General features: G+C 42.2%; 1 protein-coding gene and 1 non-coding gene across 4 annotated transcripts; one reads left to right on the forward strand and one right to left on the reverse strand.

Moving 5' to 3' along the window:
• Nucleotides 1–418: 418 nt before the first annotated feature.
• Nucleotides 419–4,827, reverse strand: mycla (MYCL proto-oncogene, bHLH transcription factor a). Of its 3 annotated transcripts, none has more exons than XM_058378208.1 (3): nucleotides 4,770–4,827; nucleotides 2,761–3,305; nucleotides 419–2,142 (listed from the first exon to the last, which is right to left on the reverse strand). In XM_058378208.1, exons 2-3 carry the CDS (start codon nucleotides 3,269–3,271, stop codon nucleotides 1,577–1,579), a joined length of 1,077 nt encoding a protein of 358 aa, XP_058234191.1. In that variant the 5' UTR covers nucleotides 3,272–3,305; nucleotides 4,770–4,827; the 3' UTR covers nucleotides 419–1,576. The 3 variants fall into 3 exon arrangements, with proteins under 3 accessions (XP_058234191.1, XP_058234183.1, XP_058234176.1); XM_058378200.1 differs by having other exon boundaries at nucleotides 4,708–4,802; XM_058378193.1 differs by lacking the exon at nucleotides 4,770–4,827 and adding an exon at nucleotides 4,185–4,608.
• Nucleotides 4,828–13,256: 8,429 nt separating this feature from the next.
• On the forward strand, nucleotides 13,257–13,327 carry trnag-gcc (transfer RNA glycine (anticodon GCC)). Its single transcript has one exon. It is a non-coding gene; the product is annotated as a tRNA-Gly (tRNA).
• The last annotated feature ends 4,435 nt before the right edge of the window (nucleotides 13,328–17,762 follow it).

Here is a 17,762-nt window from a genome sequence, read left to right on the forward strand (position 1 = left end):
GGGTAACGTTCCACTGCACACTGCTCCCATCACACACTGTCCAGTCCAGTGTTGGGGTCAGCAGCATTCGAAATTAATTATATTACAGCATCCGTATTACAAGAATCTTCTCCAACCACTGGAAGGGTGTTGTGGTCTGATAGAAACCATGTGGTGTTAATCTGCTGTCATGTACACACACACACACCACTTTAACAGTGTTGTCTGAGGCCTGCACCTCATGACGTGTGTGTACACAACTGGTTTAGAAAAAAAAAAGTTTCAATCCAGTGCATCCGTGTATGTGTGTGTGTGTGTGTGTGTGTGTGTGTGTGTGAGACACCAGTCATGCAGGTTTGGGAAGTTAAACTGTCTGTTCACTTGTGGTAAATTTTGTTCCTCATACAACTTCCAACACACACAACCAGGACCAAAAGTACATTTTTTAAACTGCAGCATTTATTTTTAAGTTTCTTTTCTTTTTTTTTAGCAAAATAGAATCTGTGATGTGAAAAACACACAAATGACGAAGTATTTACACCACTGTGCAGATTCGAGTTGTCCAAAAAAACAAACAAAAAAAAAAAAAAAAAAAAATGAGCATGTGCAAATGGTACAGTAATCACAACTGCATGTGTGTGCACACACTCACATACACACTCCTGAGGTAATTGAGGAAATCATGGAAAGATGTGCATCATTAAAACACACCTGTACATCAGACAGCAGAGATTGTGTATTCCATCACTTTCTCATCACACACACAGGTTATAATGGATCATCTCATTCTTATGAAGAACAAAAACACAAACACTTCCTGCTACTAATGTGCAAAGTACACCGGGTGTAAAGACACAACCACCTGATCACCTGTTCAGTTTAATCATCACTCACACACACACACACACACACACACACACACACACACACACACACACACTTCTGAGCATACCCAAGCATGAGTTGCTGAAATGTAAGCAATCTTACAATTCCTGTGTTTTACTCTTGGGGTCTGGAGCCTCCACACACACAGCTCTGAGGAACTGAGCAGACAGACACATGCACATGTCCCACAGTGTTTCTGTTTTCAGTCCTGAGTAAACACTGACGACACTGTCATCCTCACCATCATGTCACGACACAACGCAGCATCTTGGGATTCCACACATCTGACCTCAGGTTTCCGAGTGACCTTCAATCAAATGAAGTCTTCGGGAATTACTGGATCTGACGAGGCTCCAGTTAGACACTGTTAGAACTGCTTCTGGACGGAGTTAGGAGGATTTCTTCCTCAGATGGTTTGTGTACTGCAGGAGTTTCTGGAGCTTTAAGGCTCTGTGTGTGTGTGTGTGTGTGTGTGTGTGTGTGTGTGTGTGTGTGTGTGTCTGTACACGCGTGTAGGAGGTGTTTCTCTTCGTTTGACCCGCACGGCTCTCACTGTGCTGACCACAGGGATTTTCGAGGCTGGTATTTGTCTCAGCTCTGAATTTGACTCGAGCTGTTTGCATAGTGTGTGTTAATTAGCTTAAGCGCCGTACGCCAACCACCACATCTTTAACTCTTTGTATCCAGAATTACGGCGTGTCTGTGAAGGAGTTCACGGCTTTTTGAGGGCACCAAGTTTGCGTAGCAGCAGCTGTCGTCTGGCTCGGAGTTTCTTCCTCTCCTGTGCCTGGCGTCTCTCTCGTGCCTGCAGCTGCAGCAGGTATTCCGTGGCGTGGGTCAGGATGGCCACCTTGGACGTTTTGGCCGACTCTGACAGGCCCGGGATTTCGTTCCGGAGCATCTGGAAGCGAGATCGAAGGTCGTCCCTCCTCTTCCTTTCCAGGAAGTTCCTGCGCTGCTCGGTGGAGTCTTCTGAGTCGGAGCTGGCCGGAGAGGAGGACGAGGAAGACGACGGCGCGGACAAGAGCGCCGGGTCGATCCGGGCCCGCTTGCCGAGCGGCTCCTCGTCATAGTCACAGTGGTGGTGGTGTTCATCGTCGGATTCCGGAGACGGAGCAGCGTAGTTGTGCTGCTGTCGGTGCAGAGAGATGTGGAAGTGCTTCTTGCGTGGGCCATACGGGTCGGCACTCACGGCGATGGTGATGGGCGTGCGTGTGCGCTTCTTCAAACGGTTCTCCACAGTCACCACGTCGATCTCATCATCATCATCATCATCATCTGAGAAAGAAACAGCAAAGCGCACACTTAGACAATTACACTTACAGAGAGGCTTATAAAGTGTCCATCACTACTATTACAAGTGGAACAGCCAGCGAGAATCACTGGAAATTATACTGTTACTGAAACACTTAAGGAAACGTGAATATAAACTTTTAATATTTTAACTATAATAAAGTTTAAAGCAGAGTCTTGTGTAAATTTGTAATAATTAAGTTTCTGTGTCTGGGATTCGTGCAGCGCAGACAGAGATTTTAGGCCTTCACACTGAATAAAACCTCAGAACTTATGGACAAATGCGATGGTTCAGAAAGAAATGTGAAAGCATGCACTACGTCTTTAGGGGGGAAAAGGTCCAGCAACTGACCGTTGTCCATGCAATAGATTTTGGACTGCAGGAAATTTCTTAATGATAAAACTATCTACTGCTTGGAGTCTGGAGAAATTACAAAATGACAAAGATCCTTGTTCGTGGATTCACTTCCTGTTTTCGCTCATGAGCTAACGAGGCGCCTCGGAGCAGGAAAATGACCGTGCTGCACCAAACAGGAAGTTACACGCGACTTCCTGAACAACATTCCCTCATTGACGTGGTCGTGCACGTGCTGGGGCTCTTACCGGACGAGTCGGAGCGCGACTCGGATCCTGAGGAGGCGGGCGTTTTTTTGGGCTGGGACACAGGCATGTTGAGGACGGCCGCGGGGTTCACACACCTCGTCACCTGTACATCCGTCTGCCTCGTCGCGCTCTGGATGCGTGGTGCGGTCACCTGTGTGAGCTCGTTCTGATGAGTTTCCGATCGAGGAGCCGCTCTGGTGGCGTTGAAACCGCCGCTCCACATGCAGTCCTTAATCACCACCGAGCTCAGATTCCCAAACAAGTCCAGATGGTCCAGCTTCTTCAGAGGAAGTACAGCGCAATCGTCCGACGCCCACATGCTCCGCTCCGATGCGGTCAGAGAGAAAGACGGGCGTCCTGAGGAAAACGTCCTGGAGGGGGACACGGGCGGCGTGGGGAGCAGCTCGAACTTCTTCCAAATGTCCTCGCTGGGCGCCGTGGATGTAAAATAGTCTTCGATCCTGCCGTCCATCTCGTCGTAGAAGTAGTGCTGGTGGTGATCACACTCCATGTTTAATCCACACACACACCGCTGGAGTCACAACCTGCAACACAACACCACAATCGCACAAGTTAATAATCCAGCGTCACTGACCGGATGGGTCACACGTTATTATTTTCTTTACCATCACTGTGGTGAAGCTCAACACAATTGAAATAATGAGTAAATGTGCTTTAATTTAAAAGTTCACCAACTTAAAGCATCTCTAAATGATCTCAAATCTAACTAACTGCTGTTAGTTAATGGTGGAGTGAGTGTGACCGAATTATTTAACATTTGTTTGCTTCTAAATGTTCAGGGGGGAAAAAACAACTGATCTAAAGTTCATTAATCAATCTACTGTTTATCTGATACATTTACACCGCGATAAACACCATAGTATCGGTCCTCCCCTGGATCCTAATGCGCCACAATGGAGCCTGGTGCAAGCGCGAGCTCACAATGCCACACAATAAAACTCGTTCAAAAGCGAATTGCTGCTTTAATCCCTCTGTGAAACCTCGCTACTCTCAGTTCTGCCTTATGATCACCGAGAATGCGATGTTGATCGCGCTGGAGATTGGGTTTAGTGTTTGCAGCAGTTTACTGTAAGTAAATAAATCACTGCGCGCGCGCACACACACACACGATACAGTAACAGCACGTGCATATAATACCACGACTGCGATGCGTGTATATAACATTTCTGCAGAGTTTAATAAGTTGTTGCATTGGGTGTCCGAGCAGGAATGGACATGCTCAACGTTTTTACCAACAAAAAAAGCATTTTATTTCGCATTTGGCGAGGAAAAGATGAGGGAAAAGTCGCGAGCTACGGAGTCAAAGTTACTAAAGTCAACACATTTTCATCTGCGGTCATCTCAACAACAATGCACAGCCGGGGCAAAGCGGGGAAAAGGAGTGGAGATTTCTGTATATTTACCGTTTAATCTGTTGCCATTCGGATTAAAGAGACTAAGAAGGAGAGCAGAAAGAAGAAGAAGCCGGGGCTGAAGGACAAAGAACGAGAACAATTGAACTTCCGGAACAAAGGAGGAAAAAAATCTCCAACGGCAAGAGGAAGAAGCACTCCACAATCCTGGGTCTGTATTTAATAAATCCAAACTTAATTAGAAACGAGAATGAACAAACAGCTTTTTTTAAAAAAAAAAAAAAAAGAAAGAAAGAAAAAAGAAAAAAAAGCGTCTATTTACAGCTATTGGAAATAAGCAGCACGCGCCCTGTACAAACCGCACCCCGCGCGCCACTTTCGCGCCACAGCTGCGCCTTTGTGTAGCCTCGCTCGCACTAACCACGCCCCTTCCCACACATAAACCCCGCCCGCTCGTTTCCATAACCGCCCTGTTTCCTCAAATTCTCTTGTATTTCTCTACTTTTCTAGACTGGCTTTATATTATTAGTTTATCACAACATGCCAAATAAAGCTAACAAGCTAAAACACTTACGTTCAACGTCAAAGTCACTCACGTCTACTCACACACACTCACACACACTCACACACACTCACAAAGCGATGATGTTCAAAGGCACACAAGACCGCTGTTGCGAAGACAACAAACCACGCCTGCCGTTGTGACGTCACGCGAGACGTTTAAACATAACGATGCCTTTGGCTTATATGCTTATTTTTTTGTTGTTGTTTTACGACTTCTTTTTTTTTCAGTTGAATACAACAGTAAAATGTATATTTGTGAGTTATTTACATAGGGACTATTACACATACATGTACACATACCAGTACAAATGATTTTAATATTTCTACACTGAAGAAAAATGCTGAAAATATTTACTTCAAAATACAAACAATTATTCAGAGAAATCAGATTCGTGTAGAAAAACACATCACTGAGTTAAAATACAGAAGACGTCAATCCTGAAACATTTCAGGTCAAGATGCTTTTATTGTCATTTTGACTTTATATAGCTGACACAGTGAACTTAAACCAGGTTCTCTAGGACCCTGCTGCTACATGTAACAACACCGAGCTCAGGACTGAAGTGAGATTTACATTATGACTGGGCCATGCGTCAAAAATGCACTGTACTGTACTGCCCAAAGTTTTGGGACACCCCTCCAGATCATTGAGTTCAGGGGTTGTTTTTCAGGGGTTGGGCTCGGCCCCTTAGTTCCAGTGAAAGGAACTCTTAATGCTTCAGCTTCATACCAAGACATTTTGGACAATTTCATGCTCTTTGTGGGAACAGTTTGGGGATGACCCCTTCCTGTTCCAACATGACTGCACACCAGTGACCAAAGCAAGGTCCATAAAGACATGGATGAGTGAGTTTGGTGTGGAGGAACTTGACTGGCCTGAACAGAGTCCTGACCTCAACCCCATAGAACACCTTTGGGATGAATTAGAGTGGAGACTGTGAGCCAGGCCAAAAGTTTTGGGACGTCTGCCTTCCCATGCACATGAATGTAATATGGAGTTGTCCCCCCCTTTACAGTTATAACAGCTTCAACTCTTCTGGGAAGGCTTTCCACAAGGTTTAGGAGTGTGTTTATGGGAATGTTTGACCGTTCCTCTAGAAGCACATTTGTGAGGTCAGGCACTGATGATGGATGAGAAGGTCTGGCTCACAGTCTCTGCTCTAATTCATCCCAAAGGTGTTCTATGGGGTTCAGGTCAGGACTCTGTGAAGTTTCTCCACACCAAAGTCGCTCATCCATGTCTGGTGTGCAGTCATGTTGGAACATGAAGGGGTCATCCCCAAACTGGTCCCCTCAAAAAGGGAGCGTGAAATTGTCCAAAATGTCTTGGTATGATGCTGAAGCATTAAGAGTTCCTTTCACTGGAACTAAGGGGCCGAGTCCAACCCCTGAAAAACAACACCTGAACTCAATGATCTGGAGGGGTGTCCCAAAACTTTTGGCAATTCAGTGTATCATATCACCACAATCCAAGACATTTTTACAACACTGTGTGTCCTGATATCACAGTAAAATTGTAGTTTTACATTTTAACTTGTTAAAAAAGTCTTGTAATTAGTTAGAATGTAACTGACTGTCTGCTAAATACAATTAAATACGAAGATATCATGATACCTCTGAAAAAGTGTGATCAATGTATCAGTATTAATCAGCTTCATCACATCATCATTCAGTCCTTCTCACTTTAATAAGTTTAATATAAACACTGCCTTATCTCAGAGCTACATCGTTAAAGCTGCAGTTTGGGAACCAGCTGTAGGGATAAATATCTGTGTGTGTGTGTGTGTGTGTGTGGTCCTGATACACAGATACTAAAAACGTCGCTCTGGAACTCATTTTCAAACTCCATGGTCATAAGCACAAACATCAACAAGTATCAAGTGCAGAATTCCTCACCTTTTGGTGTGAAAGAGAACAAAATCACCTTGTGAACGACATCACACACCCACACACACACCCACCCACACACACACACCCACACACTTCATATTCTTTGTTATGTGTGATTTGTAAAAGACTCAGCAGTGCTGTTTAAGATCTATTGTTCATTAAAGCCCTAATTTAACATGCGCATGTGTAATCACAGACCCTCTCTTGTCTCACAGACACACACACACACACATTAACGGAACCCAGTCTGAACAACTGACTGGATTTATTTAATTGGATTGTTTATATTTCGGATAACGCCACAGTGTACAATAAGTTACTTTCATATCTTTACTACAAGTTATGTATATGATTTAGTTCAGTTAAAAATAACCGAGCTTATTTAAAGAAACTGAGCTGAAGAGTCACACTACACTGATGAACTCGTCTTTAATCCCTCATATCGTGTATTTCTTGCCTTTAAGTCGCTCTCCAGGTGGTGATTTTAATGTTCTTATTTTTTAAGAAAGTCTTTATATTGTCAGACAGAGAAGTCCACACTCTTCTGTCCTTCTGCTTTTTATTCTCTCTCTCTCTCTCTCTCTCTGCACCAATTGACTCACACTGCTGCTGCTCTCTTTACAAAAGTGCACAGCGATCCGTTTATCAAACCATCCGCATTTCTTCATTTTCCTCCTTTCTTTCTTTAATCCTTGCTCTGCACTACAACTTACTTCCTGATTTCATCATGATGAAATGCTTCAATAGGTTCATCATGAGGCACATGAAGACCCAGCTACCACCCTCACTGAACCCCATGCAGTTTGCGTATCGTCCGAATCACTCCACGGACAATGCCATCAGCACAACCCTCCATCTGGCCCTCACACACCTGGACAAAAACATTCAGTTCAACATTCAACACAATCATCCCTCAGCACCTGATTGAGAAGTTGAGTCTTCTGGGCCTGACTACCTCCGTCTGCAACTAGATTTCCTGACTGGGAGACCTCAGGAACAGCATCTCCAGCACCACCACACTGAGCACTGGAGCTCCTCAGGGCTGCGTCCTCAGCCCACTGCTGTTCACTCTGCCACATTAAGTTTGGCAATGAAACGAGTGTACAGAGAGGAGGTGCAGTGGCTAACAGCCTGGTTTAGAGCCAACAACCTGTCTCTGAATGATTGGTTGCGATCTCTAACATATTATACAGAATGCATACTGGCCAGTGCTATTTTGTGTATTTTGTGTATGTGTCCTGTACTGCTTACTTTTGTATTGTCTTTTTTGCGATGTTTTTTTTGTCCTGCACTGTTTGCACTAGGTTGCACACCATACACTTTACATGGCTAGGACAAGCTTACTTTCAGTCCTTAGCTCTGTGTTGTTTTTTGTAGCACCAGAGTCCTGGAGAAACGTGGTTTCATTTCACTGTGTACTGCGTCAGCTTCTTGAGCCGACACACAAAGGTAAAAAAAAAATCAGCCTAATTCTACATTCTGACTCGTGTAGAGTGAGTGTTACAGATGTAAGCAGTGAACACATCTGTATGATGATTGTTCTAATACCAAAACTAGCTCTGCTCCTCAGCTGTTGAACCTCATCCAGGTTTGAAGTATTGTGTGTTCTGAGATGCATGTTTTTCTTTTTGTTTTGTTTTTTTACCATTCGTTGTAAACTCTAGAGACTGTTGTGTGAATATGGCAGTAGGAGATCAGCGTTTTCTGAAATAGGTGAACGTTAACAAAGCTCTAGACATCGTGCTGCTACCACGTGATTAGATAACTACCTTAATGTGCAGGTCTACCTACCTAGGTGTTGCTAATAAAGTGGACGGTGATTGCATATTCTGTATTATAATGCAAAAAAAAATCTGGGAAATTAAATAATTTGAAATGCTGAAATCAGACACACTACAGAATTAATATTAATTAAGCTTACATCACGCGCTAAACTGCAACCCATGAGTTTTACCCGAACTGTAACAGCAGCAGTGGAACAGCGCCACAAAGTGTTACACAAAAATATATTGCGCCACTGAGAATGAATAGTAAAACGGTTAAAGGAATTTTAGCCAAAGAATCCAGAGACCTGGGTTCGATTCCCGGACAATGGACAAATGTGTCCTCCTTTCGAAAGCCGAGTTTATTAGGGTGTAATAAAACTGATATTTGGTACTGCTTGAGGTTGAATATTGTTTTGGAAAATTTGTGTTTGGGTTTGGTTTGGGATTCTGGCAGTTCTTGAATGAACATCCTGATTATGTCATCTGTGGATGAAACAATAGAAATTAGTGAATGAAATTATCTCAGTGATATTGGCTCAGCTGATATATGCATTCCGGTTGTTTAGTTCATTTCTCTTTAACCAGGAAGAGAAAGAGGTAAAGTGTGTAGCATGAAGATACACCAATCACATTTATATCCTCAATTGTGACTGATCTCTCAGAACTAGCCTGCACAAGTTTATTTTCTCGCTGCAGTCTCGCCATAACGAGATCAACCGTGCACGTGGCGGAGCTTTGATTATGGGAAGCAAAAGGGTCATAAAGAAGAAGAAAAAACACCCAGTTTCATTGAAAATTAGGAAATCTATACATCCTACTTGAATTATTGTTTTGGGAAAAAAACGACAATAGTGTGGTTAAAAATGTTTGCACTCTTTATTAAAGGTAGATTTTTTTTTGCCTATTAAATAATATAATGTTATCTTGTTATAACGTTTGCTGTAGTCTGATGGTGTTTTAAGATTATATGTAGCAGGGAAATCCTTAAAGACCATTTACTTTGCTAATATTATATTATTATAGCTATCGGTGCAAAGAAGACTGGCTTGCGTGGCTGTTTTTTGGGGGAACTATTTTTCACAGCGGAAGGGCACAGGGCTTTCGGGAAGTAAGCATTGGTGGTTCAGTGGTAGAATTCCGGGTTCGATTCCCGGCCAATGCAACAAATTTATCTTCTTTTTAAAACGCCAAAGTTGTCAAATAGACACAATTGCAGTTTTGCGGGTTTATTAAAATGTAATAAAGCTGTTACCTGGTACTGCTTGAGGTTGAATATTGTTTTGTAAAATTTGACACCCGTGTGGTGTGTACACTTATTTGACGTATTTGAATGTGTTATACTTGACTACTTGTGACTAATTTACCAGCCAAAAATCTTTAGTTTTTTTTTCTGTCATTTGTCATCTTCTTAGTAATTGATGAACTGATAGTGGAAGTTCTTGAATGAACATCCTGATTATGTCATTTGTGAATAAAATAATCGAATTAGTGAATGAAATTATCTCACTGATATTGGCTCAGCTGATATATGCATGCTGGTTGTTTAGTTCATTTCCCTTTAACCAGGATGAGAAAGAGGTAAAGTGTGCTTTTAATAAGTGTGTAGCGTGAAGACACACCAATCACATTTATATCCTTATTTGTGACTGCTCTCTCAGAACTAGCCTGCACTGACTGAAATGTCTTTCTTGTAAACAAATTCACCAGACCTTCTCTTTGCAGATTTTAATAAATCATTATAAAAGATTTTCAGAATTTAAACTAATTCACTCAGGGAATGAAACAGTGATTTCTATTTTTTAGATACTCACATGACACACATTCAAAATCACAACTCTCTGTATTTGAGATAATTATGGACAGGTCATTTCCAACTTGGAGTAAAAGTAATCCTGGTGTTTCCTTTTCAGGTAACCTGGAGTTGATTGTCTGTGATTACACTGAATTTGAAAAACTGAAGAGTCTGCATGATGATGCCTCTCTCCCTCTACTCATAGACTAAAAAATTGCTTAGAAAATAAGCTATGAAAATAAACATGAATATTATACACTTAGTAGGGGCCTTAAGCTCATGGGTATGTGGACTTATGCCTACATCCAAAAAATGTAAAAAACAAAAAACAAAAATAAAAATCTGGCGCCACCTACTGGTAGAATCATCTAACTTATGGGAAGGGACACGAAACAAATTAGTCAAGGAATCTATTTGGGAAAACTGTGGGCTACTGAAGAAATGGACACTGATTTTTACAACATATTCAGTTTTTCACAAGGAATGCAACTTACTCAATCAAAGTCGTAGACCGATTTATTTATTTACTTATTAAAATTTTATACTTATAGAATTTATCTTCTCTTGCGTGAATGTAACATCATTTTAATCATAACACAAACTTTTGATTAGAGTCTAATTAAGGCCTGCAGCATCATGAAGGATCTCTCTCACCCTCACCTCACATGACCTGTTCATGCCACACTCCTTTCAGTTAAGAGATATTTTGTTAATAACAATATTATTATTATTGGGAAACAATAATACTTGTGCTATTGAAATTTTCCTCTTTATTCTCATAACCCTTATTCCTCAATACACATGTTGAAAATCTTCTTAATGTAAACTTATTCAAATACTTTAGCATTCTAGCAAATTTGTATAAAGTGCTTACAAACTCGAACAAAAACATCAGTATAAATACACACATTTACATAAACACACAATTAACTTGCAATAAACACCAATACAACACTCTGAGAGTAGTAGATTCTGTGAGTGGCAGTGTTGGTTTCACCGCAGGTGACATAGGAGAACTCATTGGAGTTGTCTGTAATGTCTGTTGCTTAGATGAAGGTGGTATCAGGTGCTGACGGTTGCTCCTCACTACGCCTTGGGGTAGGTCCACCAGGTAGGAGTGAAGTGTTTCTGAAACACAGTCACAGATGACTTTTCATCAGTCACCCATACCTGATCACCAGATGACAGAACCTTCAGAGGCACAGCACCATGATTGCCTATTGTAATTTGCAGCATCTGATGTCCTCTTCTCCCCTTCTTTTCGAGTGAGGTCAGCACTGTTAGACAGTGCAGGATCCATCTGAGATGGTAACACCGGCACTGTTGTGTGAAGATGTCGGGCCATGAGAAGCCGAGCTGGACTGTAACCATTTTTAAGACGTGTGGCTCTATAAGCAAGTAAAGCAAGATCGGGATCTGATGCTTTCTTCAGAAGCTTTTTCACTGTCTGAACTTTGCATTCCACCTCCCCATTACTTTGTGAAAATTTTGGGCTGCTAGTAATGTGTCTGAACCCATAGGAATCTGCAAAAGAAGTGAAGGATTGTCCAGAAAACGGCGGCCCACTGTCGGACATCAGGATTTCCCGGGATTCCATGGCGAGCGAAGATCGACTTTAGATGTTTGATGACATCAGTGGACTTGGTGTGAGACAGATGTGCAATTTTGATGTACCTTGAATAGTACTCAACTACATGTAGATAAGTTTTACTGTCCAAGACAAATAGGTCTGCTCCCAGCTTTTGCTATGGTCGTATAGTGCATTCTGATGGCATTAGTGGCTCTTTGTGAACGTGTTGCTCTTGTATGCATGGCCTACAGTTTAACACCATATTTTTAATCTGGTGACTGAGCCCTGGCCACCACAGATTGTCGTGCATGCTCTTTCCATTTCACCACCCATTGGTGTCCCTCATGAAGCTTGGCTAACACGTCATTCTTCATCACTGCAGAAATTACAAGCCTTGAGTCCTCCAACAATAACTCATCTTTCACAGTGAGTGAAGTTTGCTCTGTCCAGAAACTCTTCAGCACTGGCTCGTCTGGCATGTGCTGGCCATCCCTCATTACGCAGCGTTATGACATGTGAACAGACACTGTCAGATTTAGCTGTTCCCACAGGTCTCCCAAGTATGTGGGGCTGACAGGCAAACGTTCAATTTACACTGTCCACAAAAATCTTGGTGCTCTCCATTAACTCTTGCTCCCCCGAGGACAAGCTTGATTTCATGGGTGAGCGCGACAATGTGTCCGCTGTCCAAAGTGACTTTCCAGCAACATGCTTGATTGTATTAGTGTGGCATCACGGGCATCACCCCTCAGTGTGTTTTGCTGCTTTTTAATCTCCTCTGATTGTCTGATTTTGTCAGGTCCAAATCCCTCTCCATTTTCATACGCTCAGATAGCCACGTGTCGGCCACTACAATCCTGTCTCTTATAAGCTCATCATGCAATGTCCAGTAGTTACACTGCTCTATAGCGCATACAGTGCACTGAAAGCATCGACAGTCTCACTGGGTTCTTGCTTGTGCATATTAAATAGTGCTCGTTCATAAACAACGTTCTTTTCACTATAAAGAAGGAGTGAAAGCCATCGTTCACGTTGTTGTACTGCCGCTGATCTCCGTCGCTAATCTTCAGGCTTCTTAAAACATCATGGGCTTCTTCATCCTCCATACAATAAGTGTTCACCTGATGCTCTTCAGAGCTTTCCGTCAGGTTACTGCTGCTCTCCGCTGTCACTCATTATTTCTGCTCACCGAGCTATTCTCTTTATTCCCAGACAGACCACTGCTGTAGAGATGTTTAAGCCTGCGTGTGGCGGAGCTTTGACTATGGAAAGCAAAAAGGGTCAGAAGGATACAACACGCAGTTTTTTTTTTAATTAAGAAATCTATACATCCTACTTGAATTATTATTTTGGAAAAAATGACAATAGTGTGTGGGTTACTCTTTATTAAAGGTAGATTTTTTTTTTACCTCTCAAATATTCAAATGTTAATTTGCTAATATTATATTATTATAGCTATCGGTACAAAGACTGGCTTGCGTGGCTGTTTTTTGGGGGAACTATTTTTCACAGCGGAAGGGCACAGACGTTTAGGGGTCTAAGCATTGGTGGTTCAGTGGTAGAATTCTCGCCTGCCACGCGGGAGGCCCGGGTTCGATTCCCGGCCAATGCAACAATTTTATCTTTTTTTTTTAAACGCCAAAGGGGTAAAATAGACACAATTGCAGTTTTGCGGGTTTATTTCAGTGTAAAAGCTGTTACCTGGTACTGCTTGAGGTTGAATATTGTTTTGAAAAATTTGACACCTGTGTGGTGTGTACACTTATTTGACGTACTTAAATGAGTAATACTTGACTACTTTTGACTAATTTCCCAGGAAATTCAAAAATCTTTATTTTTTTCTGTCTTCTTAGTAATTGATAATTGAAAATAAAATAATTAAATCACAAAAATGCCAGATGATGATGTGCTTTTGTTCCTTCAGCACTTCAGTGCTATAACAACTTTATAGAAACAATTCTATAGAACATTTCTTTCTCATTCACTTTGTTGTACTGACTCACGTTTTTTCTTCACTTAAGTCATGTGACTGCTTCTGACAGCTTTGTCCTTCCTTTTATAGACTGCATTAGAGTCAGGACTGTGAAGGAGAATAACATAAATAAACAATATGGTCCTTACTTTGAGTCTGAAGGAGAGTGGTAGACCTTCTGATTCTGAGTGAACTGATACTGGAAGTTCTTGAATGAAAAGAGTGTACTGATTATGTCATTTGTGTATGTAATAAACAAATTAGTGAATGAAATTATCTCACTGATATTGGCTCAGCTGATATATGCATGCTGGTTGTTTAGTTCATTTCCCTTTAACCAGGATGAGAAAGAGGTAAAGTGTGCTTTTAATAAGTGTGTAGCGTGAAGACACCAATCACATTTATATCCTTATTTGTGACTGCTCTCTCAGAACTAGCCTGCACTGACTGAAATGTCTTTCTTGTAAACAAATTCACCAGACCTTCTCTTTACAGATTTTAATAAATCATTATAAAAAATTTTCAGAATTTAAACTAATTCACTCAAGGAATGAAACAGTGATTTCTATTTTTTAGATACTCACATGACACACATTCAAAATTAACATTCCTAGACACTGGTTTTGGAGACACATTGGTCCAGAACTTGCTCACATTGTGATCCCGATAGACTAAAACATTGCTTAGAAAATAAGTTATGCTCATGCAAGGGTGCAATTTCCACTGGGGACAGGGGGACACGTCCCCCCCACTTTTCAAAATCCCGTTTGTGTCCCCCCACTTTTTAAATTTGTTTGTTATGATTTTTTAACTGCATGTCATCATTGCCACGGAGGAGCCGGACCGAGCAGGACACAGTGAGTCTGCTTGTATCGATGTGTGTGTCTGTGTCCAGGAATGTGCACACTCTAACACTCTCTCACTGAAAGGTGTAATGACCAAGTATCGCAGTATCACACAGTCAGTGATGAAACTCTGGAAGCAGCAACAGATGACTTTAATGTCAAGAACATTCTGTGTAGCATGAAAACGAGGTGACTTTAAACTTTCTCTCAGCAGTGTATGACCAGCAGACTCTGGACACTAGTTTAATGTTCGACTGAATATGACCATAACTCAGTGGTTTTCATATCAGAGGACAGATGAGGTGGACAGTTAGGACACATGGAGAGATGGGCTTGAATGGACAGATGAGGTGGACAGTTAGGACACATGGAGAGATGGGCTTGAATGGACAGATAAGGAGGACAGTTAAGACACATGGAGAGATGGGATTGAATGGACAGATGAGGTGGACAGTTAGGACACATGGAGAGATGGGCTTGAATGGACAGATAAGGAGGACAGTTAAGACACATGGAGAGATGGGATTGAATGGACAGATGAGGTGGACAGTTAGGACACACGGAGAGATGGGATTGAATGGACGGATGAGGTGGACAGTTAGGACACACGGAGAGATGGGATTGAATGGACGGATGAGGTGGACAGGTAGGACACACGGAGAGATGGGATTGAATGGACGGATGAGGTGGACAGGTAGGACACACGGAGAGATGGGATTGAATGGACAGATGAGGTGGACAGGTAGGACACACGGAGAGATGGGATTGAATGGACAGATGAGGTGGACAGGTAGGACACACGGAGAGATGGGATTGAATGGACGGATGAGGTGGACAGGTAGGACACACAGAGAGATGGGATTGAATGGACAGATGAGGTGGACAGGTAGGACACACGGAGAGATGGGATTGAATGGACGGATGAGGTGGACAGGTAGGACACACGGAGAGATGGGATTGAATGGACGGATGAGGTGGACAGGTAGGACACACGGAGAGATGGGATTGAATGGACAGATGAGGTGGACAGGTAGGACACACGGAGAGATGGGATTGAATGGACGGATGAGGTGGACAGGTAGGACACACGGAGAGATGGGATTGAATGGACGGATGAGGTGGACAGGTAGGACACACGGAGAGATGGGATTGAATGGACAGATGAGGTGGACAGGTAGGACACACGGAGAGATGGGATTGAATGGACGGATGAGGTGGACAGGTAGGACACACGGAGAGATGGGATTGAATGGACGGATGAGGTGGACAGGTAGGACACACGGAGAGATGGGATTGAATGGACAGATGAGGTGGACAGGTAGGACACACGGAGAGATGGGATTGAATGGACGGATGAGGTGGACAGGTAGGACACACGGAGAGATGGGATTGAATGGACGGATGAGGTGGACAGGTAGGACACACGGAGAGATGGGATTGAATGGACGGATGAGGTGGACAGGTAGGACACACGGAGAGATGGGATTGAATGGACGGATGAGGTGGACAGGTAGGACACACGGAGAGATGGGATTGAATGGACGGATGAGGTGGACAGGTAGGACACACGGAGAGATGGGATTGAATGGACGGATGAGGTGGACAGGTAGGACACACGGAGAGATGGGATTGAATGGACGGATGAGGTGGACAGGTAGGACACACGGAGAGATGGGATTGAATGGACGGATGAGGTGGACAGGTAGGACACACGGAGAGATGGGATTGAATGGACGGATGAGGTGGACAGGTAGGACACACGGAGAGATGGGATTGAATGGACGGATGAGGTGGACAGGTAGGACACACGGAGAGATGGGATTGAATGGACGGATGAGGTGGACAGGTAGGACACACGGAGAGATGGGATTGAAAATGTTCTTTATATTAAAGTTTTTATGTTAGTGAGATTGTGTGAGAATCCTCCATCCTGTATTACATCAGTAGTGTATTCAACCCTGAATGTCTATTGTATCTATTGTGTTATTAATGTTCCATCCTTTTGGATTACAGCAGTAAGGAAGACAGACGGTTATTCCTACCCTGCTATAATACAGTGCTGGAGGAATAAACATCATCTACTTTAGGTATTTGTGCTGCACAGAAAATTAGCAGCAGGAATGTAAATATTTTAATTTGTTCATTAACTAAAGGTGGGTGTTTATGAGACAATTATTAAAGTAATGATCAACATTTTCATATAATTCCATATTAATGTTACTGCTGTCTATCTGCACCTGATATTACACAATAGTGCTGTAACACACACACACACACACATACACACACACACACACACATATACACACACACACACACATACATTGGTGATTGGCCGCTATTAAACAATAAAGAAAGTAAGAGATCTTTTTTATATCCATAGTTTAGTAGTCTACTATTCTTTAAGGCAGAATTTATCACTATTAATAATTATTTCCTGGATGTTGTATCACTATAGTTCCTAAATGTATGGAAATGCAGGGAATGGGATTCAAATCGAACCCCTCCCCTCATTTTGTGCCCCTCCCCCATTTCTCAAACCAAAGTTGTGCTCATGTGTATGTGGACGTATGGCTACATACAAAATATATATATAAAGATCTGGCGCCACCTACGCCAGCGCCAACGAATCTACTGTAGGCTACTGGAGAAATGGACACTGATTTTCTACAACATATTTCATTATTTCATAAAGAATGCAACTTATACAATCAAAGTGGCAGACTAACTTATTTATTTATTTAAAAGACCACCCTAAACTTTTGAATAGAGTCTAAATTAAAGACCTGCAGCATCATGAAGGATCTCTCTCACCCTGACCTCACATGACCTGTTCATGCCACATTCCAACACACTACTGACCTTTCAGTTAAGAGATCTTTTGTTAATTAAAATATTTCATTTAATTGACATTTCTCCTGCTTGGAGTGTGCTTTGTTGTACTTGTGTAGATTTATCAGTTTATACCATGTCTTGAGTATCTTTAAAATACAGCAGAAAATCAATGTTTGCGTTTAATTTGGAGATTTTTTATGAATCTTGTAACGAAACAATGTCAATATTTATTAAAATTCGACAAATATACACCAGTTTGTCAGAATGTTTATTTTCTCATTGCAGTCTCGCCATAACACACTTTAGTTCTCGCTTCCAGATGTTTAAGTGTGCGCGTGGGGAAGCTTTGATTATGGGAAGCCAAAAGGGTCGTATAGAAACAACACGCAGTTTGG

Source organism: Hemibagrus wyckioides, linkage group LG03 (assembly GCF_019097595.1).
Source record: "Hemibagrus wyckioides isolate EC202008001 linkage group LG03, SWU_Hwy_1.0, whole genome shotgun sequence".
NCBI classification, from domain to species: domain Eukaryota; kingdom Metazoa; phylum Chordata; class Actinopteri; order Siluriformes; family Bagridae; genus Hemibagrus; species Hemibagrus wyckioides.

Excerpts from the sequence above, each read along its gene's own strand:
- mycla (XM_058378208.1), bottom strand. The coding sequence starts at position 3,271 with ATGGAGTGTGATCACCACCAGCACTACTTCTACGACGAGATGGACGGC. Across the intron at positions 2,143-2,760 it reads GTCGCGCTCCGACTCGTCCG|ATGATGATGATGATGATGAT; the intron begins GTAAGAGCCCCA and ends TTTCTTTCTCAG.